Raw genomic sequence first — 27680 nt, forward strand, 5'->3', positions numbered from 1 at the left:
GTTAATGTTTAGTGCTTACAAGCAAAGAAAAAATTAAATTAAATGTGTTTAAACTGAATTAAAAATTGAAATCCTGTGAAAAATAAGTCAGATTGCAAGTGAAGCCGTGGCAGCTAGACATTTCGGCAGTTTCGGTTTGTGCGGAAGGGATTAATGTCTCTGAAATAAATTGTATATGTAAGTTATGTACTTGCATTTCTTCATGCAGGAGAAAACTCTACCCTTCTGGCTGACCACAAAGATCACATGAACCTTTTTAAAAAATGTTTTCAAACTAATCACGCACTTAAATTGTGGTCTGTACTGTACCTGAGTAGCCTGTATTACCTCATTATATGGCGCAAGGCCATTGCTATATGAGCAATAGTTAAATCTTAATATTGCCAAAAAATAAGAGAATCTTTGGAATAAGAGGACACCAAGACCCAAATTAAGCCAAAGAAGAAAGAACAAAGATAGAACACTTCACTGTACCCTCATGGTAACCCTTAATGTTGGCACAGCCATCTAAATGACCACATAGTGGCACATTTGAATTGAAACACTCACATAAGAACCAGCGCTCAAAATGGGTTCATATTTTCCAGCAAATGCCACAGAATTAATTTCAGCTTTTCTAGATCGCTGTTGAGGAACCTACAACTTGCAAGACTTCTCAATGTGGCCCACAACCTAATTTCACAGATGAAAAACTAAAAACATTAAGAAGAAAGCAGTCTTCTGGGATTTGGCACCGTGTATATGTGGTGTTAAAGAAGACTGCTTTCTTCATAGTCACCGCCGTGAAAGCCTCAAATCTAAAAACATTAACATTTACATAAACATTGAGACACTGATGATGAAGAAGCAACACCAGGCTTCTAATTGGGAACATAAAATATAAGTTTAAAACATAAATGCCCTCACCACTTGACTTATGAACTGGACAGGCTTTCAGATCTTCATATTTGTCCTTGTGCAATACAGTTTGCCCAAAGCCATTCTAAATAGATCATATTGTGCATATTATTCACACAGAAAACAGCCGTTACTAACTCTGACTAACCCATGTTTTTACTCCGAGCTCATGTAACTGCAAAAACATATCAATATATTTTCTTCATTTCTATAATATACCAAAAATAACTCTTTTATTACACAATCACTTGGAAGAGAGGAGGACAGCCAACCCCTGAACATCAAATATACCTTAGATAATTCACAATATCCAAAATAATAATGTTGTAACGTAGCAGGAGCGTTACTAACTCAAAAGAAAAAATTTGGTGATGGTATTTTAAACTGGAAACATCATGGCACATCCAATTTGAGCACTGCATTAAATTACCTAACAAATTATCTACAACATAAAACAGTTTCAATGGCAAATGAAGAGAAATATCTCGCAAATCATAGCATATGAAAATGATTAAGGCACATAATGTACAGTAAAAATTACACTATTCTAATGACATAGAAACTGGCACATCGGTGAATTTATTTCTTTTCGTTTGGTTCCTGAAATACAGATTGCAGTTTAAATTCAATTCATAATACAGTGGAACCCCCATTTAACGTTCCTCTTCTAACATTAAATTTTTATCAATCCAAAGTAGAAAAAAAACAGCAGCGTTAAATTAGATCAATTTAAGATTTTCGTCAATTTTATGTTCAAATCCACTGCTCCCCCCCCTAAAGAAATCTTAGATGGGGGTTTAACTGTAATTCAGTCACCACTCGCCTTCGCAAGGTATCAAACTCAGGGCATATAGCCCTTACCCAATCACTTCATTGATGGAGATAACCAATCAGAACTTCCTACCGCTTCAAACTACTCCTATCTGTTCTGATATGTGCTAACTGATATTAATTACAGGTACCAATTCTTTGATGTTTGTGTATTCGGGATCTGTTGAGAATATTTCAAGTAGTTCACTGAAGGTTGGCCTGTCACGTGGTTGATAAGCCCAGCATCGTTCCATTATCCTATAAACGCTGTTTGGGCAATGTTCTGTTTGTCTCAAACGCTCTCCCTTTTCCACCAATTGTATGACCTGAACAACATATAAAATATTAGTAACATGTTATTAACCTAACAGATTCAGGAACAATACTGACTAGCATAAAGGCAAAGGTAAAGTGATCCCTGTGCTTAATTAAGCACTGGAGGTGTGGCTCCATTCTTTCTCTGCCTTGGTACTAGTTGGAGATGAGTGGTCAGCTTCATGCCCTGACAACTTCACCCTTAGAGAAAGAGCTGATTTCTCTCAAATCACTGTTTTCCACTCCATTTCCATGTTACAATTTTATATCAGTTTCCATTCTACTATGTTTGGGACCAAAGACATAATTTTCTGAGTAAACTAAGTTCATATTCATTTGCATATTCCATCCTAGACTGGTTTTACCATAATGACATGGCACCATCAATTTTAAGTATATTTATTTATGATTTATTTAGTGACAGTAACTCAGATTATGGAGCAAAGAATGACAGTGATTAGTAAATAACAAATTAGATTCGATTTAGAAGGAAGTGGTGATGATGTAATTTGAGGTATCATCCCAGCAACTGCCTGAACAGTCTCAGAAAAAGCACAAGAAACCTCAACCAGAACAGTCAGCGCATTGGCTGAGATTAGAACCAGGCTCTTTCTGAATTCATGTTAGAAGCAAGAACTGTTACCACTTGAGGAAACTGGCTTGACATGAAACAAGAAAATGCCCATCTCACTGTTACTTCTCAGAATGTACGCACGAAACAGTTGCTGTACGCAAGCATACTTACCTCCGCACCTCTCATTTCTCCGTAAGGCTGCTGCCCAAATGAAAACATTTCCCATAACGTTACTCCAAAACTCCATACATCGCTTGCATGAGAGAATGTTCCAAAATTATATGACTCTGGGGCATACCTGGTAAGCAAAAGGAAAATCAGTATATGCATCTTTAGTATCAGTATAGCATGAACAGACTGACTGATTCTTAAAGGTAAAGTTATCCAGCCGGTCATGGTAGCCTGTTTGTCACCTGTTTGTGTACAGGTAGAGGCCTTGTGACGAGCTGATCACCCGCCAAAGGAGTCCTACTGAATGTGTAAGATCTAGAAAACCGAAGTGAATGGAGAAGTTCATGCAGGTAGGCCTAGGCCCACTGGGACTGTAGTCCCAAGAAAAAAAAATTATCCATGCGCTCAATTAATTAAGCACTACGCCATTAAGACATACTGCTATTGGAAAGTTCCCGGACTGTTACTGTTGTAACTGCCTTGGTGAAAGAAGATGAGAGGGGAGGCCAAGGTCACACTTCCGCAAGCTTACTGCATCAGTCTGCCATGTGACACCACACTGTGAACATTCATTGTTTTTACACGAGTGCTTTTTTGACTTTGTGTTTCATTCTGTCTGCAATGGATGGCAAAATCAAGCAAAGTGTCTGCATAAAGTTTTGCATGAAGCTTGATAAATCCACTACCAAAACCACTGAAATGCTTTGTGAGGTTTCTAGAGAACATTCTTTAAGCTGGAGAGCTGTTTTTGAGTGGCATTCATGTTTCAAGGCAGANGTGACATTTTGAGATGCTTGAGAGACAATTTGTGATGAAAAAGAGCAGAATTTTGGTGCAACCACAATGGGCTCCTTCATCATGACAATGGGCCCACCCACATATCCCTGAAAACTACTGAGTTTGTGACTAACAACAACATGGTTATCATTCCCCATCCTCCCTACTCACCAGACTTAGCCCCTTGTGATTCTGCTTTGTTCCCCAAATTGAAAATGAAACTGAAGGGATGACGTTTTGAAACAGCATCTGACAGCCAAAGGGAATTGTAAGCGGTACTCTACAGCATTAAGGAAAATTACTTCCACGGTGCTTTTGAAGTGTGAAAAAAATGATGGGATCGCTGTATACATTCCCAAGGAGACTATTTTGAAGGAAATGGGAACAAAAATTTCTTTTTGACCTAGTCCAGGAACTTTCTGATAGAACCTCATATGGGGGAGTGGATGCATAGCTTCAGCATTCTTGACTTCAGCACTAGTTGGTCAACTTCACATCTCAGCCACTTCACCCTAACAGAAAGAGACTTTAGTACTCATTCAACAGGAGGTTAAGTGGGTGCCAGAGCCTGAACAAAAGTTGCAGAGAGGAGAAAAGAACTTCTGGCCCTGCCATGAATCGAACCCCACCATCCAGCCATTATCACTATATGAAATTGGTTGTCCCTGACTGATTCATAGATTATTCAATAATGCTGTTTCCATCAAATTGTTTGGCACTGCAGTAATGGTCTTGCTTCAAATTTTGGAGATGCTTGGTTCAAATCTCCACTGACACAATGGCTATCTTGATTGAGATTATTCACTGTTTCCTTGCATTCCTCCAGGCAAATTCTGGCAAAGAACTTGATAAGGCCCCAACTCTTTCCAAATCCCTTTCAATTCATCATTCATCTACCACCCAACCATTTCACACTGTACAGTTTAACAACTGACAACATCATAAAATAATCTGTTTCACTTACTTGGGTTATACAGAAGTGATAAATACTGATAGGTGATCATAAACAAAGATTTTAAACGTGCCAATATTAGGGGGTTAAGCGCCATATTTAAATTCAACTGTAATACTGTATCATCCACAAACAGGATATCTTAAATATCCTCGTTCTACAGAACTGGTGGCCATATTTTAACTTGTCGGACAATGGTATTACTACTGAAAAAAATGTGATAATGCTCACATGCCATTGACATGGCACGTGGCTATGAAAGGTATTTTAATGTTATACACATTTTCTTGTGCTTATGTAATTAACGTTATCATGCGGAGGGAATGCGTGTGGGTCCAGGTATGAATTGGGACTAAGGTCCTTCACGATTTCAAGTACACACCAGAAGAAGTAAACTCATACCATTTGATGGGCCAACGCCCTCCCTGAGTGGCTTTGTAGTAATCACGGTCATTTCCGAGAGCCCGAGACAGACCAAAGTCACTAATCTTGGCCTGATGTCTGGATGCAAGGAGGATATTCCTAGCGGCCAAGTCACGGTGAACAAACCTCTCCTCTTCCAGGTACTTCATGCCTGTGTGAATAAAACTCCGACTTGAATCCACAAGTGACATCTACTCAAAATGATACATATGAAACCATGCTATGGTCTACAGTGAAACCCTCATTTAAGTAGTTACTATAGGATTCTGACGATGGTGTATAACACACAGAGATATCTGGTTTTCTGACTTTATCCATCGTCCTGGTTTTAAGATAACTAAGAAAAACACAATGTTTTGGAAACTGGATCTGTTTCCATCGTCAGGTGAGGGAAAACGCCTATTCTGTTGGTTGACAGTGATTGAGGGACCCAACAGAATAGGTGTTTTCCCTCACCTGAGGACGGAAACAGATCCAGTTTCCAAAACGTTGTGTTTTTCTTAGTTATCTTAAAACCAGGACGATGGATGAAGTCCGAAAACCAAATATCTCTGTGTCCCTCATTTAAGGTTTCTTTGGTGGGCAGTGGATCTGAACACTAAACTGGGGTAATTTTGAATAGAGACAATTTCATCCTGACATTACTGACTTGGGATCGATAGAAATGAATATTGAAAATTTGGGAACACTGGACTGAGACTCCACTGCAGTGCATAACATTTGGGACATTGCGGAAAACGAAAAACTCTTGCCCCAGCTAAGAAGTGAAAAGAAATTCCTTGGTAATTCCACCTGTAGTCTGCTCATTATACTGACTGTTCCAGTTTCAAGCATAATGGAGGAAATGCTCATGAAGGATTCATAATTGAACCTCCACAAATGTGCAACATCAGTGTCTGACAATGGTCTCAGAAGTTACGAACAGAACCTGATGCTGAAATTAGAAGCTGAAGGCAAAGAACTGTGTGGAGTTTATATGGCACGCAGCAAGAAACACAACATACAGACACATGAAATTACGCTGATTAAGTCTTGAATTTCCTTTTCACATAATACATTCTTTACTTCATTTGGTAACTATCTACAGCCTACATGGTGGCATATCCCAGAAGACTGCAATTTTAATATAAACAATATGAAACATTTATTTTACAGCAAATCTTGATAAGACAGATCACTTACCACATGCAATTTGTGATGCCCAGACTTTCAGTTCATAGTTTGGATTTACTCGGTCAGGGAATTCCAACAAGTAAGCCAACATTGAACCCAAAGGAACCAGTTCTTGAACCTAAAAACAAATTAACAGTAAAATGGTAAAGCACATACACACTTCCAGAAAAGATAAAACAATGGGAACAATCACAAAGAACGATCAATACAAGGGATCCATGGATGGCTAGTGAGAACTACACATGAAGTGGGCATGTAAGTACATAATAATATAACATACAGACATACAATAATAGCAAATTCATAAAATCATGATATATATTTGCATTAATAATAAACATATATCATCTATTAACAAACAAACAAAACAATGTGCAGCAGAGACAGAATATTCATTCTCAAACAAATTTTAATGTAAAGGACGGTATGCAACAGCAAGGGAGGCGTTGATATACGAACTGGTGCAATGCGGCATTATCAATTAGTGAACAATTACCTGAAGATGGCCGTGTAAGGCCAAAACATGTTGCAATTAAATGTGACTGTAATGACATTTTGAAATAAAGGAGAGATTATGAATGGTGTCGCATTAGAGACGGAAATGAGTAAACGACTGATACACCAACACACCAGGATGCTGAAATATAATATTAGTATAAATAGCCAAGCGCTATTTATGCTCTTTGTGATAAAAAACAGAAACAAATTCATAGTAAATTCAGAGATTCATAGAAACAATACCAGACAGCAAAATAATCTCCATCAGCCTCTTGTAAATTTGAGTAAATACCAAAAGGGAGTTTATTGTTTAGGAACAAAGGTCTGTAATAATCTACCACAACATATTAAGGATATATCGAGTGACACTAAGAGTTTTGAGGTACAATTAAAACAGTTTTTACATTTACATTCTTTTCATTCATTACAGGAATATTTCTGTTATAAATCTTTTTAAGATGCGAGTAACTGTCTTGCTTTACAATCAAAAGAAGACAAGAATGTCAGTCTGTGTTCTAGTTTTTAGTTACTTGTTTTAGATATACACAATCTTTGTATCACTGTATACTAGTCTTTATTTCAATTTATTATACTATTAATGTATGTTATATAGAACATATTAATGACATTGTGTTTTAAATACTGAATTTTTAATTAANCCAATCGTCCAGTTATCTTAAAAACCAGGATGATGGATAAAGTCCAAAAACCCAATATATCAAATTGTATAAGGTTTGCCATTACTTTTACTACTAAAATTAACTTATTTTATTGTATTGTATATGTTTATCAGTATTGTATTACAATTGTGTATGCTATTAGATGACAACTGTAATTCTTAGTTGTGACTAACCAGGACGATCTCCACATCCGCATGAGAATGTACTCTCGACAGAATTTATGGAAGGTGGATAAATGAAATGAAATGCCTGGGCCAGCCATATTTGCTAGCTATAATGAGGCAAAAGTTTTAATAGAACAAAAAACAATGGTCTCAACTCAAATAGTAAAGACTGAAAATAAACTGATTCAGAATGTCTTCTAAAGCTCTTTGAAGGGTCTATTAATGCAAGAATTTCACAACCACAGTTTAAATAACACAGAGGTTCCTCTCACACTACTGCCAACTTGGTATTTCCATTTGTACAAAATTGCATGTCCCTATACCTCTCTATAGACATTTTACTATCATCTGATACTATGAAATGCATGCAATAGGAAAAGTATCATTAAATAAACTTAGAAACAAATCTAGCTGAAAACCTACTGAAAGCAAATCAGATCTTTTCTATGTTAATGATCATTTTTAATGGGTTATTTAACGGCGTTTTCAGTATCAAGACTGCATAGTGTCAGATAGTAGGATGACTGATGGACCAGATAGGATTTTGAAGTGGTTGTGGCATATTTAAGCCACTATCCTTGGATTCGCCCAGAGGAACAGAGGAAAACCAGCTGTAGCCCCAGCAAGTCTGGAGCATTCCCTCCTCCAGCGCAAGCTGTTTCATGGAGTTTTCTTGGTCTGAACACTTACCATAAGCAAAGGAGGTCCTTTTGAGACTCCTATTAACCTCACTACACAATGATGGTTCAGTCCTATCATAACTTTAGCCTCCCGCAGAAATTCATCACGGTTAGCTGCTACATGCTCTTGGTGTAGAGTTTTGATGGCTACATCCATCTGTAATGAGAAATATTCAGCTGTTCAAAACATCTGTGACTAGAATCTATATTCAAAGACGAAGAGCGTTGCTTTTGGGCTAGACACAGTGTAGTCTAACAGAAGTCCATTGATATCTGTGAATAGTTTACTCTTTAACTCCCAGTAAGGAGACAGTTAGGTTCTCTCAAACGTCAGTGGCCTTCTACCAGACTATGGTGTCTGACATCCCAGAAGATAGTACTCTGCATAGTCAATGGTGTGAGGATCTCAAAACCAGTTATTTGAGAAGGATGTGACACAGGACAGTTTCTGCGCTTTGTGTGTCATCTTACTTTATCTTTTTAATACGAAACCCATGTCATTTTGGAAATGGGTTCTACTTCCTTTTTCACATACATACATAAGACATTTTTGCTTTATTGGGGCCCATGACAGAGACACTCTCAAACCTTGAATTCTGGGTATGCGAGGGTGACACTCATTCATGTCAAAAGTTGGTGTTAACACAGTAAATCACTACACGTTATCACAGATGATACTGATGATATTCCCATGCTGGTGACTATGAAGTTCGTGGTCTTCTGGGATGTGATCTGCTTGACTGTCACCAATGATTCAGAGGAATCTGCTGACTCCATTATCAGGGCAAAACAGAGGGCAAAGTATGAAAAAAAAACTGGTATACACTATTGAGAATGGGGGTTCATTCCAGAAGCCACTAATCTAAAAGTTATAAGTTTATTACTTAATTAATTCTCTTTTAAACGTTATGTGTCACATTTTATAATGACCAGGGCATGCAGTAGCATAGTTAGCTGCACTATGCAACAAGCTACAAGGTCGCGGGTTCAAGTCTCGATAAGGTCACTGGATTTTTCAATTGACTTAATCCTTCCAGCCGCACTATGGCCCTGGAGTCGACTCAGCCTCTAACAGAAATGAGTACCAGGAATCTTCCTGGGGGGTAAAGGGCACCTGGCACATAAGGTTGACAACCTCATCATCATCTATGAGCCTTTCTTGCAGAAAATGAGAGCATCAACCTTTCACCACCCTATAGGCCTTCACAGCCTGTTACAGGGATAGCTGCACCTTTACCTTTATTTTATAAGTGTGTTAGCACTGGCAATTTTCTTCACTTTTATCCACTTACTAATGTCACGATTTTGATCCCACCAAATTCAGCCTTTTGTCTATACTACAGATGATCAAACTTGAGCATTAATATAAAATATGATGAACTGTTACCATTGTACCATCTGGATTCTGATATGTTCCTCTGTAGACAGACCCAAATTCTCCTTCACCAAGAACTGCACCCAAAGTTAGACTATCCTGAGGTATAAATTCTGAAACAAGAAGAGTAAACAAAAGTATCTTCAGAAAGTTAGTCTATTTTCTCTTGTAAGTTACTTCTTTAATTAATATCTTTTATTTGTTTTTAGTTCATTTAGCAACATTTTCTGGGTTTTATTTATTAGAAAGCATTAAACTGGAGGATAATTAGATTATTTAAGGGTACTCTCCCAGAATTACATGAAGACTGAGGAAAACAACGAAATTCTCAGTAAATGCAGTCAGTCCCTAAACCAGTATTCTTCCCAGCACCTCCAGAATGTGAAGAAGTGCTGACAGGTGCACTGCAATGTTCAGTACAAGAAAGAACATTATAAGTGATAATTTTTAATATATATTAAAAATAAAAAATGAGGTGTTTAAGAACAGTAAGGGGATGTGAGAGACAGAATAAACTGGGAAATGAACACATCTGAACAGAGCTAAGCGCAACGGAATAGTTAAAGAATATAATTTAAAACACAAATTAAACTGATTACCCAAAGTGACTGTGTACCATTCAACTGAGCACACTTATAGACGTCTGTGACTCTGCCCAGAGCAGAATATTGTTTCCGAGCATATGTCATCACCAGCAGTGTGAGCTTTATCAATTATTCTTTGTTTTTAATAACACTGTCTCTACGGGCTCAGTGATAGGATGATTAATGGACGTGAAGGAAGTGGTAGAGTGAGAAATGGTAGAGGAAATCAGCCCTGTGTGACTCGTATCTACCACAAATTCCACATGACCTGACCTACAACTGAATTCAGACTGTCACACTGGGAAACCCAAGATCCAACCCCTGAGCTATGGTACAGCCTGTGATTTGTTATAATTTGGCCCGTAACCATTACACACTTCTACATGGGCCCCTCTGCAATAAAGACTGTCCATAATTTACATATGAGTTCACCATTACTAACCATTATGTTTTGGTTCTTGCTTTATTAGAACTGGTGTCACAGTTTCCACATTATGACTCCTGTCAATTGGACCTGGGAGAGGGGACGGTAGCGCCGGCACCGCTGGTACAGATAAACCAACAGTAGTATTACTATTACTGCTATTAACAGTCAGCGAGCCACGACGACTGTGAACAGGCGATGCCCCTGCGCTTGATGATGGTGACACTCCGTGACTTCTGTTTGGTGAGCGTTTCAATGGCTTTCGATGAGGTAATGTGGCTGACAACTGAGTGGAAAGAAAGAAGAAATATATTCTGTGATTATTTATATATTCTCTATTTTCACGGGCTGTGAAGCACTTTGTACTAATATTTCACAAAAAAAAATTTGTGTCAGTATTAAGTACATATTTGCTATTAACCCACAAGAAGTCCTCAATTTCTTCTATCTTCCTACAATCTTACGTGTTCATTTCGTGGCAAGTTATTTTAATTCATCTTTCATGTCTTCTAGTGCCTGCCTGAACAAACCTGTTACCCGTTCACCCTAAAGATCTCTTCTCATTAAAATTTAACTCTGTCTGTTTCAGTATCACTGAGCTATCTATTCCTTTTACATGGCTGAAACTATTACAGTCATTTTTCTCCTAGCTATTAATCCCTCCAGTGGTGACTTGAAATCCAATGTGTTTTCTCTATAATACCAAACATGTCACTACTTCAACCAGGCAGCCATGACAGATGATTCAATATATGGGTGCTACAATCTTCTGGAAAACATATGACCTACAAACAACAGTGATCACATGGCATGGGGAATTACCAGAATATATGCAGTAGAAACAGCAGGGGAATCACTCAAAAGTTCTGTGAAAATCACTGATATGGTTAAGACCATTTGGACTCCAATTTGTTTTCTAAGAATCTCACTTTTGTCTCTATCCCTTCTTGTTAGGGGTATGTGGTAGCGTAGTTGGTCAAGGCACTATGCTATGAGCCAGAAGGTTGCAGGTTTGATTCCCGATGAGGGCATTGGATTCTTCAATTGATCTAATCCTTCCAGCCGCACTATGGCCTTGGGGTCAACTCAGCCTCTAACAGGAATGAGTACCAGGAATCTTCCTGGGGGTAGAGGGCAGCTGGAGCATAAGGCTGACAACCACATCGCCATCTGTGAGCTGACTATTTAAAAAATTTGGGAACTTTGACATCTCACAATATGGGCCTCCACGGCCTGTTACAGGGATAGCTTTACCTCATACCTTTTTATCGAAATTGTTTTCTCTCAATATTTCTCAAAAATTTTCATACCCACAGACTGCCTTTTCCTGTTATCATATCAGTCAAGAACTTTTTATATCTATGCAGGTGACCCTCTTTATATGTCCTTCTGTTACGCGTGTTTCTTGGTTCAATTTCTGTGTCATGACAGGCATCAGTGTCCTATCCACTACCATGGTAGAAGTTTCTGTGCATGCACAGTGAGCTGTACAGACAATTTCCATGTTTTGACACAGTTCTGTCATTTCATAGTCTGACACTGTGCTCAGTGTGTGTTCAGTACACTTCTAATTGGACTACTTTCTGACATATGCAGCAAAGCTCAGAAACACAACTACTACATATAATGAGAACCAGACATATTTCAGTATATTAAGCACAGAAAGTGATACATTATTCATTCTACATTCTAATGCATTTATAATCAAAAAGGGTTAAATAAACCTTATTACATCATCCATACTAACCATGTGCTATAAACCATGATTCATGTTATAGAATGGCTGTAGAACTGAAAAATTTCTGTCACTGCCAGGAAGTCAGGCATGACTATAGCCTAGTCCTGACACTGACTGACTATCACGTTCAAGAGGAAGTCACTGCAATCTTGTACCTCTATTACATGATATAGCATTATTGATTTGCTGTCATGTCTGAATCCTAGTACAGTAGATTTAACCATACTGCTGCGATGTTCAACTGAAGTCAAAGACACATCCAACAGTGTGCAGTGCAATAGTCGACTTTAGTCCACATCAATAAATAATCATCTCTTTTACTGCGTCATTCAATGTCGTTCACTGGGCTATGCAAATACATTCTTGTTGCATTTTCTTCATATCTTACCTTAAATGGGATTAATTTAGGAAAATGGTTAGAAAATAATACGCAGCAAAATGGTTAAGCAGTATTTATAGGGCTCTGAGATTAGTACTAAGAGAAATGGAAGAGGTTTCTTAAATGCACATATCTGACATGGTTTATAATCAGGGCCTGGATTTTGATGACATGTCATCTTTTTTCCTTGTATCCTATGCGATGCTCTTAAATACATAAATCTCGGATATGAGCTGCTGGTTAGAGAAATGTAAATTTTATAGGTAATTTTTTGTCACTCTTTGACGCTTTTAGGTTTAAAGTCATTTTTTCATTTTTGGGGTAACTTTTGGGTAAATTTTTGGACTTTTAAGGGTATTTCTTGTCATTTTTGGCCATTTTAGGGAATTTTTCTTCATATGTTTTCTGAAATGTGAATAATATGGAAGTGAAGTGTTCTTTCTTTTCTCCTTTAGGTCATTTTTCTGCATTTTTTCGGTCATTTTTTAAATATTTTCAGGTCATCAAAATCTGGGCCCTGCTTATAATATACAAAGACCCTGTTAAAATGGAATGAAACCGAAGAGAGATGGTATTACTATATACAAGTATATATATATATATATATATGTTACCTTTTGCTTTCTAAAACAAATTTTCTCTTTTTGTTTCTTGTTTTATTAGTGACAAACAAGCTGTTTTTAGTATTTAGTTGTTACCTTACATTATGCACGATTCTCACCCCATTAAGCAGTAACGAGGGAGGCATCTCAGGCACTGGGGGTTTGGGCATGGGAGGAACTGGAATCTGCAGTGTTGTAGGCAGACCATCCGACATTAGGCTATAGTGTTCAATCACATGTTGCAATGAATCCAAATAAGGACCATCATCAATAAAGAAATAATCGCCCTAAAAAAATCATATTAAAATGAAAAATTAAAATAAACTAAAAGCAACAACAAAATAATATAATTAAAAAGAATATTAAGTGACAGTCTTTCTGTTAATGGTAAAAGATAATTTGTGTAACACTGGTGTGTGGGATCCTGTACCAAGGGAAGCCATGGTCTCAGTAACGGTAATGAAACAGAACAGAAACAAAGACAGATATTGGCAAACTAATGGCAGAAGAGACGACATTTTTAAGAAAAACAGAAGGAAAACCAAGTAAAAGTAAAGTAAAGATATCCTTGTAACAGGCCATTGAGGCCCATAGGGTTGTGAGATGTTGAGGTTCTCACATTTTCTAGACAATCGGCTCACAGATGGCGGCAAGGTTGTCAGCCCTATGTGCTGGCCGCCTTTACCCCCAAGAATATTACAAGAATGTTGCTGGTAATCATTTCTGTTAAAGGCTGAGTCGACTACAGGGCCATAGTGCGGCTGGAAGGATTAGGTCAATTGAAAAAAATCCAATGACCTCATCAGGACTTGAACCCGCGACCTTCCGGCTTCTAGCATAGTGCCTCAACCAAGTAGGCTATCGCGTGCCCCAGGAAAGCCAAGAGAAGGAAAAAGAATAAGAAAAACGATGCAGAATTTAAAGATAAATTAATAAATAACAGAATAAGATAGCATGGGCACATTTAACGAATCCCGAAAATGGTTTTGACCATAAAACCAAAAGGCAGAAGCCTAACAGGAATACTGAGATCAAGATGGGGACAACAGGTCAGGAAAGATGTAGTGAGGATGAAAGGATAAAACATGGAGGAAATTGAGGAGGAGGGGATTTGGGAAGCAGAGATAATTGACGAGTTTCGGTAGGTACATGACACATGTAAATGCGGAAAGGAAGAAGAATAAAGTGAACAGTAGTGACACACACTTCTGATAGTATGAATGTTAAAATCATTAAATGATCCCATTGACATTTCTCCATACAACTTTTTTTAAAACACTGAAGTATGTGGATTAGTTTAGGACCTGCAGAGAAAAATGAATGGCACCAGGGTTAAACAGATGGGAAAAAAATATGTTTATCTGGAAAGCAAAATATATTCAAAAGGTGAAATCAAGACAGAAACAAAAAGAACAGCATAAAATAGCTCTAAATTTTATCATATCACAAAAGGGATGTTCTGGAACAAAGAGGTCCAAAATCAATGCAACACACTTACCATTATAAAGAAAAACAAAAGCGAAATTCAAGAATAGTTTTGAGAAGTACTGCAGGGGAAACAAGAAGGGACAGAAGTAGAAATTAAATTTTTACAGAATAAATTGAAATTCCAAATTCATTAATACAGTTAGTACAGTTAGATGAGAAATGATTGCAATGGTTTTTTTTCCCTTGGCAGTACAGCCACACTATGGCCCTGGGGTCAACTCAGCCTGTAACACAAATGAATACCAGGAATCTTCCTGAGGGTAACGGGTGGCCAGCGTGTAAGGATGACGTCACTGCCACCTGTAACCTGACTGTCTAGAAAAGCCTTGACGTTTCACAACCCTATGAGTCTCCACAACCTGTTATAGGAATAGCTTTACCTTTACCTTTTCATTATTATTATTATTATTATTATTAATTCTACTATCATTACTGCTATTACTACTGCTGTTGCTTAGGCAATAATATTTTACTGTCAGGGCCCTTCCAATGAAATACATGCACAATGAAGAAGTTCAAAACTCAAATCACCTGTGTCTTGATTTGAAAATGGTATGGCTGGCCACAATAGATGGTTGTCAGCACGTACATTCCACCATTACGATCACTGTATCGGACAAGGAATGTTCCATCCTTGTTCCCGAGCTCCTTTAACATGTTCACTGCTTCATTCCTATCCAATGTACCATGATACCAATCTTTCTTCTGTGTTTTTGGCACTGGACATTTGTAATTTCCTTGTGAAACACAATGCAAACAAACATCATACACTCTGTCTAAACTTAGAACAAGAGAACATCTTTATCAGCTCATGATGTAGGCCTTTACAAAAAACAAACTCCGTGGTTTTAGTCAGCACGCCAACTATACCGACCGAACAATCGCTGCTTGTCGGCAAAGTTAGTGCCAACTTTAGGGGATAGAGGGTGTCACGTGGGCAGCCCAACAAATCCCCACAGCCGTTAATTTCGGTTTTTTAGACCAGTGCCACTATTTTTCCATTCAAGCAGCGCCTCAGTTATCATCACGAGGCTCAGTGGACCCCATTTAAGACCCACTACTTCTCAGAAAATCTGGTAGTGCCGGGAATTGAACCCAGGACCTCAGGATCAGTAGCCAGGAACTCTGACCACTAGACCACGGAGGCAGTCGATATAGGCCATTATACAATCATTATGTCACTAGGTTCTATTTTCAATATACTTTCGGTATTCGTACAACAATGGGAAATTCAAACATATTTACGCAGGAATCCTCTTCTGTAAGGCTGGTTACACAAGGTATACCATACCCTGGTCTATATAGCAGACACACAATGGCAACCATTCTATATGATGAAGCACTAACGTTGGAGTTGAAAGTTCCCATGTCATGAATGTGAAGGCTACGGTCTTCTCCAATGTGACACCACACAAACTGCTAAAAAGTCACCAGCATTTTGGGGGAAACTGCTGCCTTCACACTGAAGATGGTGGCCACATGTTCCGCTGAAACACTGGTAACTTTCCACTGGACTACACAGCCTCACATCCAAGAAGACACTAAGCTGCAAGTGTTGGAGGTGGTTGTTTATATCTGCTGTTTGGTTGCTAGCCAATCACACAAAGATGGCTGGCAAACATTTTTGAAGCTGCGTTTCAAAACTTAAGTGGAATAATTTCTGTACACATGAGCATAAACTTAATTCTTACTCACATATATACACATGTAAATTAACATTCTGATACTAATTTATTTACTGTTTTTATCAAAATATTTATCTGAAAAAAAAATTCTGCATGACCAGCAATTCTTTTTATGTGCCACATGTGCAAATGCTTCAATATTGCTGATATAAAAGTATATATGTACGATCTGTTATAAATTAATTTACTTTAAGTAATTTTCTGTTCAGCCCTTGTAAATGGTAATAACCTTGCAGATGGTGCATTCTGATCAGTGAAACTTACGGAGAATCCTTGCACAGTCCTGGTAACCATTCCTCATAGCTAAATCTGCTGGTGTGTCATTTGCTATTGTCCTTGGGTTGACGGGTGCATTTAAGGACAGCAGAACTCGTACAACCTCCTTGTGGCCTCTACTTGCAGCCTCATGAAGTGGAACCCAACCTATTCAATAAACTTTAGTTACAAGAGTGAGAACTGCTCGAAATAGGGCCTGTCTCTGTGATGGCTATGAAAAATGATTTAATGTAACACGAAGTATGAAAAATGACAGAACTAACTGCCTCCAACCCAACTGGCATCACAGGATCAGAAAACAGTAATGTTATCTTATTCAAACAACTGTCTAGTACAAAATTTGAGGTTTTCATAATACTGAAGATTCATATTGTGACCTTCTGCGTTATTACACCATATAACGTGGTAGCTGTGTATCAGATTTTCTGAGGAAATATTGTATGGTATCCAGACATCAGGCAGTATGTTCCTCCAAAATGTTTATACCTACCTACCAGACCATACAGTGTCATAAAAAAAAGTAAAGGTATCTCTGTAACAGGCTGTGGAGGCCAATAGGGTTGTGAGATTTTGAGGTTTCCACATTTTCTAAACAATCTGCTTGCAGATGGTGGTAAGTTTGTCAGCCTTACATGCCAGCTGCCCTTTATCTTCAAGAACATTCCTGGTACTCATTTCTGTTAAATGCTGAATCGACCTCAGGGCCATAGTGAGGCTGGAAGGATTCGGTATATTGAAAAAATCTACCTCATCAGGATTCAATCCTGTGACCTTCTGGCTTGCAGCATAGTGCCTCAACCAACTACAGACCATAAAATGTAACCAAAGTAAACTCCTGGTTAATGTGGTATCACCCGACCAAAATTTCTACGACAATTTACCATCTTTTAAACTTACTTCATATATAAGATTGTGATGCATACATGTTCGCCTGTCAAGTATAAGTTTTAGCAAACCACCATTACCAGCAACTACCAACGTTGACTGATTTTCAACGAACTACATGACATTATACCCAGGAGACAGAATTCTTCATGTATACAAACAAGACAAGCTTTACACTGCACTGCAACAGTTCTTCCTAAACAGCATGATATAATTTATAGAGAACAAACTCTAAATGACTTTACAATTACCTGTATCCGAGTTGCGAGCCTGAATATTGGCAAATCCTATCTGCACCAATATCCGGACCGTGCTGGGTAAGTTGCTTTGACACGCATACTGAAACCAGGCAAAGATATTTTCTTCTACTTGGTAAGTTTTAAACAACAATGTATGCAGTAACACCCAAATTAGCAGAACATTTCAAAGACTACAGCAACGAAACATTCATAACACAAAAGAATACTGAAGAGATTGCTTTAACATGACACTGCTCCATATGGTCATATTCCTGAATCAAACACAAATGTGCAAATTGTTATACCATGGACCCAATTCTGTTATATCTGCTTACTACTGCCCCTTCAGATGCATTTTCAACCTTGTACAGTATATAATAAAATCATTCTTTCCATCTTTATGAGTGAAACAACCCAAGAACTGCTGAATAGGTCTGTATAACATTTGAAATTCAGTAGCTTTACTAATATTTCTGAACACATTCAACATTGGTTAAAATGAGGCAAGAATAATGGACACTTTGGGGCATGCGGTAGCGTAGGTGGTTGACGCACTATGCTACAAGCTGGAAGGTTGCGGGTTCAAGTCCCGATGAGGTCATTGGATTTCTTTCAATTGACGTAATCCTTCCAGCCTCACTATTGTCCTAGGGTCAACTCAGCCTCTAACACAAATGAGTACCAGGAATTAATTAAATAACTTTCCTTGGGAGTAAAGCGCAGCCGGCGCGTAAGGCTGACAACCTTACCGCCATCTGTGAGCCAATTGTCTAGATAATGTGGGATCCTCAACGTCTCACAACCCTATGGACCTCCATGGCCTGGTACAGGGATAGCTTTATTTTTTACTTTTATAATGGACACTTAACATTAAGACCTACACAACTTTCTGTGCATATCTCAGGCAGAGACCACTAAATATTTACCAGAGCAAAAACTGCTTCGAACACAAGTTGAACAGAATGAAATGGATCTAAAAGTTTGTGACAATGTTATATTAATAAAATTAATGATGTTCTGGACACTATCCATGGTCCTGCTTTTCATTTAAAAACTTTTTGGAAATTGGATTCTGTCTCTGTCCTCTGGTACTAGTGGTGCTTGTGTTGCCTACTGTCTGTATCCTGTGTTGCGTTAGTTCTGGTGTCTGGGAAAAGGGACTAGCTCCATTAACTGGGTGCAGCTGTGTAAGCTTTTTTACCTAATGATGGAGACAGAGTTGTTTTTAAATAAAAAACATGATGTATAACATTTTAAATGTCAATAAATGTAGAAAGAAATGAAACACATTTTATGCCTAATACACTCTCTTCTACTTCTAACAGAATTTGAGATAATTAAACAAGAACTGTTATGCTATTCATAAATTTCCTAACTTGTATAGAAACAAAAGCTATCCCTGTAACAGGCTGTGGAGGCCCATAGGGTTGTGAGAGGTCGAGGCTCTCACATTTTCTAGACAATTGGCTCATAGATGGCAGTATGGTTGTCAGCCTCAAGTGCCGGCCACCCTTCGCTGCCAGGAAGATTCCTGGTATTCATTTCTGTTAGAGGCTGAGTCGACCCCGAGCCATAGTGCAGCTGGAAGGATTAGGTCAACTGAAAAATCCAATGACCTCATTGGGAATTGAACATGCAACCTTCCGGCTTGTAGCATGATGTCTCAACCAACTATGCTACAGCATGCCCCAACTTGTATATTCAGCAATCAGTAATGGTGTAACAAAGGCCACACCCCTGGAGATTCATTAAATCCAAACTCCACGTTGTGTTTCTTTAGGTTATACAGCATACAGAAGACTTGAGCTAAGGCTTATACCCAAGCACTGCCAACATACAGTATCTGTAACTGCAGTACATACGTGCAGTGGTGTGTATCCTGCTGTATCGCGACAGTTAATGTTCGCTCCGCTCTCGATTAATTTCTTGAGGATGTCATCTTTGCCCATGCGACTTGCCAAGTGGACAGCTGTCTGCCCTTCTTGGTTCTTTGCTTCCAGACTGCGATACCCACACTTCAGTAACTCTGATACTACTGTGTAGTTTCCTAAAGGATTTACGATACTATTAGCAACAAGCAAAACACAAGAAGCAAAGATGAATGGAACTTCCTGGGTTCAAATTACAGCCCACAGCCTAGGTTTGCTGACTGAGATTTTCATGGTTTTCAATGTCTCTAGGCAAACAACAGCACAGTTTCTCAAATTGGGCCCTGACTGCTTACATCCAAAACTTTTATGCACAAGACATGGCATTCCCATGGACAAACAATATAGGAGCCAGTTTACCATTCATTATTCAGCTGATCATTCTACACTGTAGGCTTCTGAAGAAATCATTACATTAAAAAAAAAAAAAAGAAAAGCTATCCCTGTAACAGACCGGGGAGGCCCATAGGGTTGTGAGACATCGAGGCTCTCACATTTTCTAGACAGTCAGCTCACAGATGGCGGTCAGATTGTCAGCCTTATGCGCCAGCTGCCCTTTACCCCCAGGAAGATTCCTGGTACTCATTTCTGTTAGAGGCTGAATCAACCCCAGAGCCATAGTGNCTGGAAGGATTAGGTCAATTGAAAAGTTCAATGACCTCATCAGGAACTGTAACTGTGACTTTCTGGCTTGTGGTACAGTGCCTCAACAAAGTAAGCTGCAACTGCAAACCTTACATAAATATGCATTTCTTTTGTAAAAGGCTTAAAAAATTATCTTATCTTTGAAAATGTCAAAAAAATTTCAACATCATAAAACAAATTCTTACCTTCCTTTGTGGCTCTGTGCAAAAGGTTTGTACGTCCATGTCTACGGGAATCATGTGGTGGGAGATCTTTCTTACAGACCTTAGTCAGCTTAGTGACCAAACCATGGGCCGCTTCCTGATAGTATTCAATTAACGTCTCCAAGCCATGAATTATGGTATGTTCATCTATGGAAACAAATCACTCAAAAGAATGAGGTTCTCAAACTGGTGAATTTCAGGAGTATAATCTTCTGGGTTGTAACACTGCATAATTTGGTAGAAATCCACTGAAATATTGGAGGAATATCAGAGGATTTCTACCAAACTACATAGCATTATAACCTGGAAGGTCTTGCTCTTCATTCAAATGAAACCACTTCACACTAAGAAAGTTAAAAGGGATTCTATGATGTCTGATCCACTTTCCACATAAAAAGTAAATACCACGAAGCAAGAAGGAAGAAACAAAAGACCTAAAGAAACACAATATAACGCATAGCCATGGGCAATCACACTATCTTAACAGAAGAGGGTACAACCCAATTTAAAATACAGTATCTAGTATTTTAATAACTAAACTCAACAATAATTTTAACTATAACTTTAATTTAAATTTTATTTTAAACTAATATGGCAGTCAATAAAAATCATGTTAAGATTTGAAGTTTTCACAGCGGTGACTATGAAGAATGTCATCTTTTGGGATGTAGAGCTGTGTAAATCTACACGGCACCACGGCGTCTTCTAGGATGTGGTGTTGTGTAGATCTACACAGTGCCATGTCCCAACAGATGGCATTTTTCAATAAAAATCATGTTTACTGTAACATACCATCATCTGAATATTTTAGACTCAATACTGAGTTCTTATATACCTTTCACAAAAATATTTTTATGAAGAAATTTGTTAAGAATATGGACATGGTCTGTTTTGTTAAGCACTAAGTAGACTTAAGTATTTCTGATGCCTTTGGCTGGCCTGTACTTATTCCATTAATACAGTTCTTGAAGTGTACATGATTATGGCTGTGTGTTAAACAATACGCCTCTTATTTGCATACTTTCAATGCCACACAGTTACCTGCAAAGGCTGCTTAATAATTAGACAAATGATAATATTACTGGAGTGCCTTATCTCTTGTCTTACTCACAAACAGGTTACTAATACCTTACAGTGACGCATAAAAACCAACATGTACAGTTCATCATAAATTTCACAGATTCAACCCAAAGACCTGTTTCACCCCCACTAAAATCATCTTTGCTCAATCCATAGGTCTTCTAATATTCCCTTTCACCCCATGGGCCATATTTCGAAATCACCTTTTCGATCAGTTTTCTTTCATTCTTGAAACCTGCTCACAACACATACTTCTAGAGTGACATTCTATCTGTAGTATTATTAGCCTGTAATTTCTTTCTAATGCCTTCACCCTGCTTTCATATTCACAGTAGTGCTAGTGGGGTTGGACTAAGTCCCTTGTACTGCGGCCACTTCTGGCCTATTGTACCAGCCCCAGATGATAGGTGAGGGTGATTGTGGAGCAATTGGTGGAATGAAGATTGGCAGGGAAACCGAAGTACTCGGAGAAAACCTGCCCCAGCGCCACTTTGTCCACCACAAATCCCACTTGACCAGACCTGGGCTCAAACCCGGGCCGCCACAGTGGGAAGCCAGCGATTAACTGCAGCCCTAATCACAGTATTACTCCTGCTAGTGATCTGTGAAAACACAAAGTCAGCAACTACAACTGTTCAAGATAATATGATCGCATGAAATAACGCAATCTCCATTGTCTAATCTGACCTTGAGGATTCTTAACAGTTCACTTTTTAAAGTTATTTTTATTGTGCCATACAGAATTACGAGACAATCACGCAAATTTCTTGGTTTGCAGAAAATTCCTGTGTATGAAAAAACTATGCATTTTCATTATAACCTTGCTCTTTCCTACCCTAGGTTAGTCATTTACTGGTGTTCTGTCCAGACTGTCATACCTGACCACGATCAGCCAGTATTATGCTGCAACAAAGCAAAACATTCCTCACATTCCTCTTCAAGAATGCAATCTAAGCACACTGGTTTTTCCTTAGTCTGAGTCTGAGTCTTATCTTACGACCGACAGTCAGTTGGCTGGTCTGTCTTGCAATAAAGCACCCATCTGGGGATTATGACCACATTTTTATTACTGTCAGACAGTTGTGGGTCTGTTGTTGTGGGTCTCTCTCTCTGGCAAGAGGACTGGTTTGTCATTTACAATTACTGTCAGCCCTTGCTAGTGCAGTCATTCTTGGGCCCGAGCCCCGTGGGACTTTAGTCCATATTTTACTGTCTCAGATTCGAGACTTCCCTTTTTCTTGCCGCCCATGACTCGCTGGGCTGTGGTGGAGGAACTGCACCTCGCCTCCACATAGACATAATGTTTCCTGTGTCACTAAATGGCACCTGCAGTTACCTTTCGCAATTCCATGACACTGACTTTTAACATATTCCACTTTGTGAACCAGCTTGTATGTGCCTTCCTGTACACCCTGTAGTCTTTTCTACCCATCCTACAGATTTTTCTTATTTTAACCTCCTCAGCTGTTGATCAGATTTGAAAACACTTGATTCATTCGTGGCTTGCCTCTCAATTGAGAAACTTGGTCTGGAGATCACAGAAATGCCCAGATACAATCCTAGGGGCAGTTATGTGAACTGGCCATTATCAGGACCCTGAGTTGAAGGATGTGTATATCCAAACTGTGATCAGTTATGCTGATTTTTGTCCTTCGGCTATTTTCTCAGTTTCCATTTTTTCTTCTTCTGACTAGTCCTGCCCTTCTGTCCACCACACGTAACTTTGATTTGTTTTAGTATAGCTTCATTTAACTACATCTGTGATTGATCCTAGACCTGTCATCTGTTAAACTGCACAACTGAATTAAAGATATGCCAAGTTCTGTGGGTATTGCTTACTGCGTACATTGGCGCCCCATCAATGTTATGTATACTGCTTATTTTATTATAACATATTTAACTATCTCTATTACATCTGTGCCAGTGATTTATTTACTTGCATTGTAACTTCAACCAGGACAATCTCAGGCAGCGGTAAAAAGGTAAAGGAGGGGGAATAGCATGAAGGCAGTTATACATCTATGTCCTACATTTCCTTATGTACAACATTCAGGTCTTGGGCATTTGTATCTCGTTGAAGTGGGCTATGCTGGTGATGTCAGATGAACAGGCTGCCTCCATGTGAAGATGAAGCATGAATTTCCAAGGTGCGAACAGCCACAAGCAAGATCATAAACAATAAACTACTGCAAAAACCTAAAAATCTGCGATTCCTTGGATGTATGAAGATTTATTGTTACTTGTTTCTTTACCGTGAAGTACTGCAAACAGCTAGTGTACTGCTGGTCCAGCAGTTATGCTAGAAGCAGAGCTGCTGCGAGTGAATTAACATACCATAATTGTTTCCCACATATAAAACTTTTAACTAATTAACTTCATGATGCTGAGTCCTTCTTGAGATGCTACCAGTCGCTCAGCTATTCAACACCTTCCCAGCATTTTACGGAACCTGAAGATTCATTACTGTGTTCATAAGAATCCTCCAATGATCCCTATCCTGAGCCAGATCAATCCAGCAAGTACCACCCCATCCTACCTCTCTAAGATCCATTTTAATATTATCCCCCATATACACACCTTTACAAAATTATATTTACCTATGGAAAAAAAGGCATCCTCTCCATGTCGTCGTATCTGATAATGAACAACTTCTCCCTCATGGAGGACAGAGAGCACATAATCTCCAACAGCCGTGTTGCTTTCCCGAACCAGGAAAGCTCCGTCCTCATTTCCGCCATCTATTAACGTAAAGAAGATGAATCTCTCCGTGTGTTTAATTAAGCACCACACCATGATGATGTATGGAGGTATAGCTCCATATATACTCAATCTTGGCACTAGATGGAAGTGAGAGGTCAGTTTCATGCGTTGGCCATTTTACCCCATAGGAAAAAGTCCCCACTACCCACTGAATAGGAGGATGGATTGGCCCCAGAGCCAGTCTTGATGCTATTAAAAAGAAAAAAAAAATTCTTTCCCCTTGCCAAGATTGGATTTTAGGGTTCTGACACACATCACTATATATCTTTGTAACATATCACCATACAAACTTTCATGGGGAATATACGAGGTATGACGCTCTCATGGCTGTAAATATTAAGATTATGGTTTTCTAATGGTTTCTATGTAATCTGGCAGACAGGTACCAGCATTTCTGAGGAATTTGTTAGTCCATATCTAATAAGCTACACAGCATCTCAACCCAGAAGTCAAATTATACTGATTGTGAATTACTATCATCACATCAAAATACTCAGTGTAGGATAAATTTCGAATTATACATTACCGTTTGTCAATATTTGTTCTGCTACTTCTCGTGACACTTTTCCATGAAACCAACAAATGTTGTCCTCTTTATTCATCATCATGATCCTGTATGGACTACCCTGGAAAATAAACAGCAGGCTGTAAACAAAATCCCTCGAAATCAAGACAACCACAACACATACATTTACTTCATGACATCATTATCTAAAATTATCTAGAAAACCCACTGTATAATCATTATATCTGAACTGAAATATGGGATTTTAATCATAGTAACTTCAGACATGTCTCATAATGTTCACAAAGAAAAAGTCTATTTATTAATCTATCTTGGAACTCAGACTTGTAAGCACCTACGAGCTAAAAACGCCGTTCACTGTATTACTCACGTGAGAATGGTATATAACCTGAAAAAACAATCACTCTTAATAATAAAATCTCCTAACACCAGTACCTTCTTCACCTGGCATAAATTTTACAAACAAAACGTTGTTTCAATCGCTTAGACGTCCAATATCAAACATACGCTGTTACGCTCATATTTTCTTCTAATATTGCAAAATGTTCAGTTGAGTAGAAGTGTAAAATGGGCCGAAACGTTGACATACCATTTATACGGTTTATAGTGAGTGCAGACGGCAATCCAACTTTATTTAGTGCTGTGTCACCAGCAGTAAAATGACAGTGAAGAGATTAAACATAACCTCGATATTCACGACCTAACAATCCTAACATTAGAACATTTTTAGTAATCACGTACTAATCCGTCGTGATATTGTGTTGCCATTCGCTGTATAATACGTAATCAGCCATTTCTCGTACATTAAACATATAATAACAACAAAAAGTAATTGTCTAGCTATACCTTTACATATCAGTGATACAAAGTTAAATGTTTTAACGGTTCATCAGTGTTTGGTGCATATTCTACAACAAAGCTTCCCATCTCCCTTCACGCTCTTCGTAGTACAAAAACTACTGTCATGTACTCGTACCGGATACAGCTGTAGTGTTTGAACAGGACATAATAATTAGCGTAATGGAAGTCAGACGAATTCTAGTTTTATAAAAAAGAATTGCTTGGAATAAAAATTCTCGAGTATTTTTAAGAGTTTATATATTTATAACGTTAAAAATTATGCTATATATCAAACTTACCTTTGAGAGTAACAACTTGGTAACAAGTTTGAACATGATAATATTGTTGTTTCAGAATTATATTACATTGTTGCTATTGTTGTGTCATTTCGTACCATTGCTAGCTTCATCAAATGAATGAATATGGGTTCTCTCAGTTTTATGTTAATCATATATCGTTGTATGGGTGAATGTATTGTTTCGTGCACTTCGTTTACCTGCTCACTCCTGAGCTCTCCCGTAATACATGCGTGAATGGTGGTGAATCAACGAGACCTTCAACAAATCTTTGAACGGTGAATCATCCATTCGTCAACAGGGAAACACGACGTGCTCGTTTGCAGAATAACAATTACGTACACCCGATGTCTGTTTTAACAGGTGTGCATGTGAATAACGTCGGTGTTGTACTGGAAGTAGACATGAATAAGCAAGTTACCCGGACGGAAATAATTTTGCAGCAAGAAGTGAAGATCCCTGTTCTTAATTAATTAAGTTTCACGCCATGAAGACGTAGGTATAACACCCTATTTTTAGGTCTGCACGAGATGTAAGTGGTCAGCTTGACGCCCCGGCCGCTTTGTCACTGGGGAAGGAAACTGTGATAGCCATTGGATAGGAGTCCGGATGAACCCCAGAACCGGACTGGGGACTGTGGGGAAGAGAAAACTACCTTGAACTGCAACTCATCGGCTGTCCAGCCTATGCCCTAGTTATTCTACCAAATGAGCTATCTTGACTCCAAAATTATACAAATTACTGACGGAATCAGTTGTAAGTTAGAGCAAGACATTTGATGATAAAAATAATACAAGGGCAAAAGCAATACTTTTAAGACCCGAAGCCAGTGTATTCACAAGTAGCAAAACAACTGAAATGCCTGAGAAGCATAAGCTTGATAGTATGTGTGTGCATGTCTGTATGGTTTATTTAACAAAGCCGTCAGTAGCTCAGACCATATAGTGTTAATTGGATGGATGACTTCTCCATGTGGAGGCAGGTTAAAATACCTTCACCATAGTTCTGAGTCATGGAAAGCAACAAAAAGGGAACCCAGTGCCTGGGGATATAATTGGGCCACCCAGTCACTGAGGGGCAAAAAGGCTGATGTCCTTGCTCTATAAGATAACTATTGTTGAGAAATCTAAAGAAGTGAAAACCAGATGCTGTCTGGCAGAATCCTCTAAGGAAGGCTATGAATCAAAAGGGCTGTAATGTCAACGATGATGGTTGGATAATTAATGAGTAATAAGTTGGAAAGGATTTGGAATGGAGCAGTCATGGCCTAATTTCAGGTACTGTAGTACTTGCCTTGACAGACTGAGGACACAATGAAAAACCCCAGTGAGGAGAGTTGATGGTTTGTCCAATATTCAAGCTGAGAACCTCTCAAATAAAAGCCTGAAGATTTACCACTTCAGCCATCTTGCTACACTGATAATATACTCAGATGTTACAACAATGAAGAGATGGAAAGACCATAGATGAAGTCATATGTCCATACATATCATTGAACTGTGAACCCGCAAGTGTAATAAGGTTACAAGGTGATGCTGAAAAGGGAATTTCAAGACTGGTAAAAGTAAAGTAAAGCTATCCCTGTACCAGGCAATGAAGGCCCATAGGGTTGT

The 27680-nt window shown here is 38.5% G+C and overlaps 1 protein-coding gene across 3 annotated transcripts; it reads right to left on the reverse strand.

The window, feature by feature from the left end:
- Window positions 1-779: 779 nt before the first annotated feature.
- On the reverse strand, window positions 780-27680 carry LOC111866874 (tyrosine-protein kinase Shark). 3 transcript variants are annotated; one of them, XM_023856214.2, is made up of 16 exons: window positions 26071-27680; window positions 24932-25031; window positions 24243-24383; window positions 20548-20712; window positions 19652-19836; window positions 17802-17889; window positions 16654-16812; window positions 15236-15441; window positions 13336-13503; window positions 10516-10783; window positions 9502-9602; window positions 8125-8271; window positions 6102-6210; window positions 4899-5070; window positions 2768-2894; window positions 780-2033 (listed from the first exon to the last, which is right to left on the reverse strand). In XM_023856214.2, the coding sequence occupies exons 1-16, from the start codon at window positions 26104-26106 to the stop codon at window positions 1836-1838; spliced, it is 2370 nt and encodes a 789-aa protein (XP_023711982.1). In that variant the 5' UTR covers window positions 26107-27680; the 3' UTR covers window positions 780-1835. The 3 variants fall into 3 exon arrangements, with proteins under 3 accessions (XP_023711982.1, XP_033608339.1, XP_023711984.1); XM_033752448.1 differs by lacking the exon at window positions 26071-27680 and adding an exon at window positions 25778-25924; XM_023856216.2 differs by lacking the exon at window positions 13336-13503.

Source organism: Cryptotermes secundus, unplaced genomic scaffold (genome assembly GCF_002891405.2).
Source record: "Cryptotermes secundus unplaced genomic scaffold, Csec_1.0 scaffold673, whole genome shotgun sequence".
Lineage (NCBI taxonomy): Eukaryota > Metazoa > Arthropoda > Insecta > Blattodea > Kalotermitidae > Cryptotermes > Cryptotermes secundus.

Coding starts and splice junctions, on each gene's coding strand:
- LOC111866874 (XM_023856214.2), bottom strand. CDS start 26,106: ATGTTCAAACTTGTTACCAAGTTGTTACTCTCAAAG. Junction 16,813..17,801: donor GGCTCGCAACTCGGATACAG/GTAATTGTAAAG, acceptor TTTATTGAATAG/GTTGGGTTCCACTTCATGAG. Junction 2,895..4,898: donor GGGCGTTGGCCCATCAAATG/GTATGAGTTTAC, acceptor TTTGCTTACCAG/GTATGCCCCAGAGTCATATA.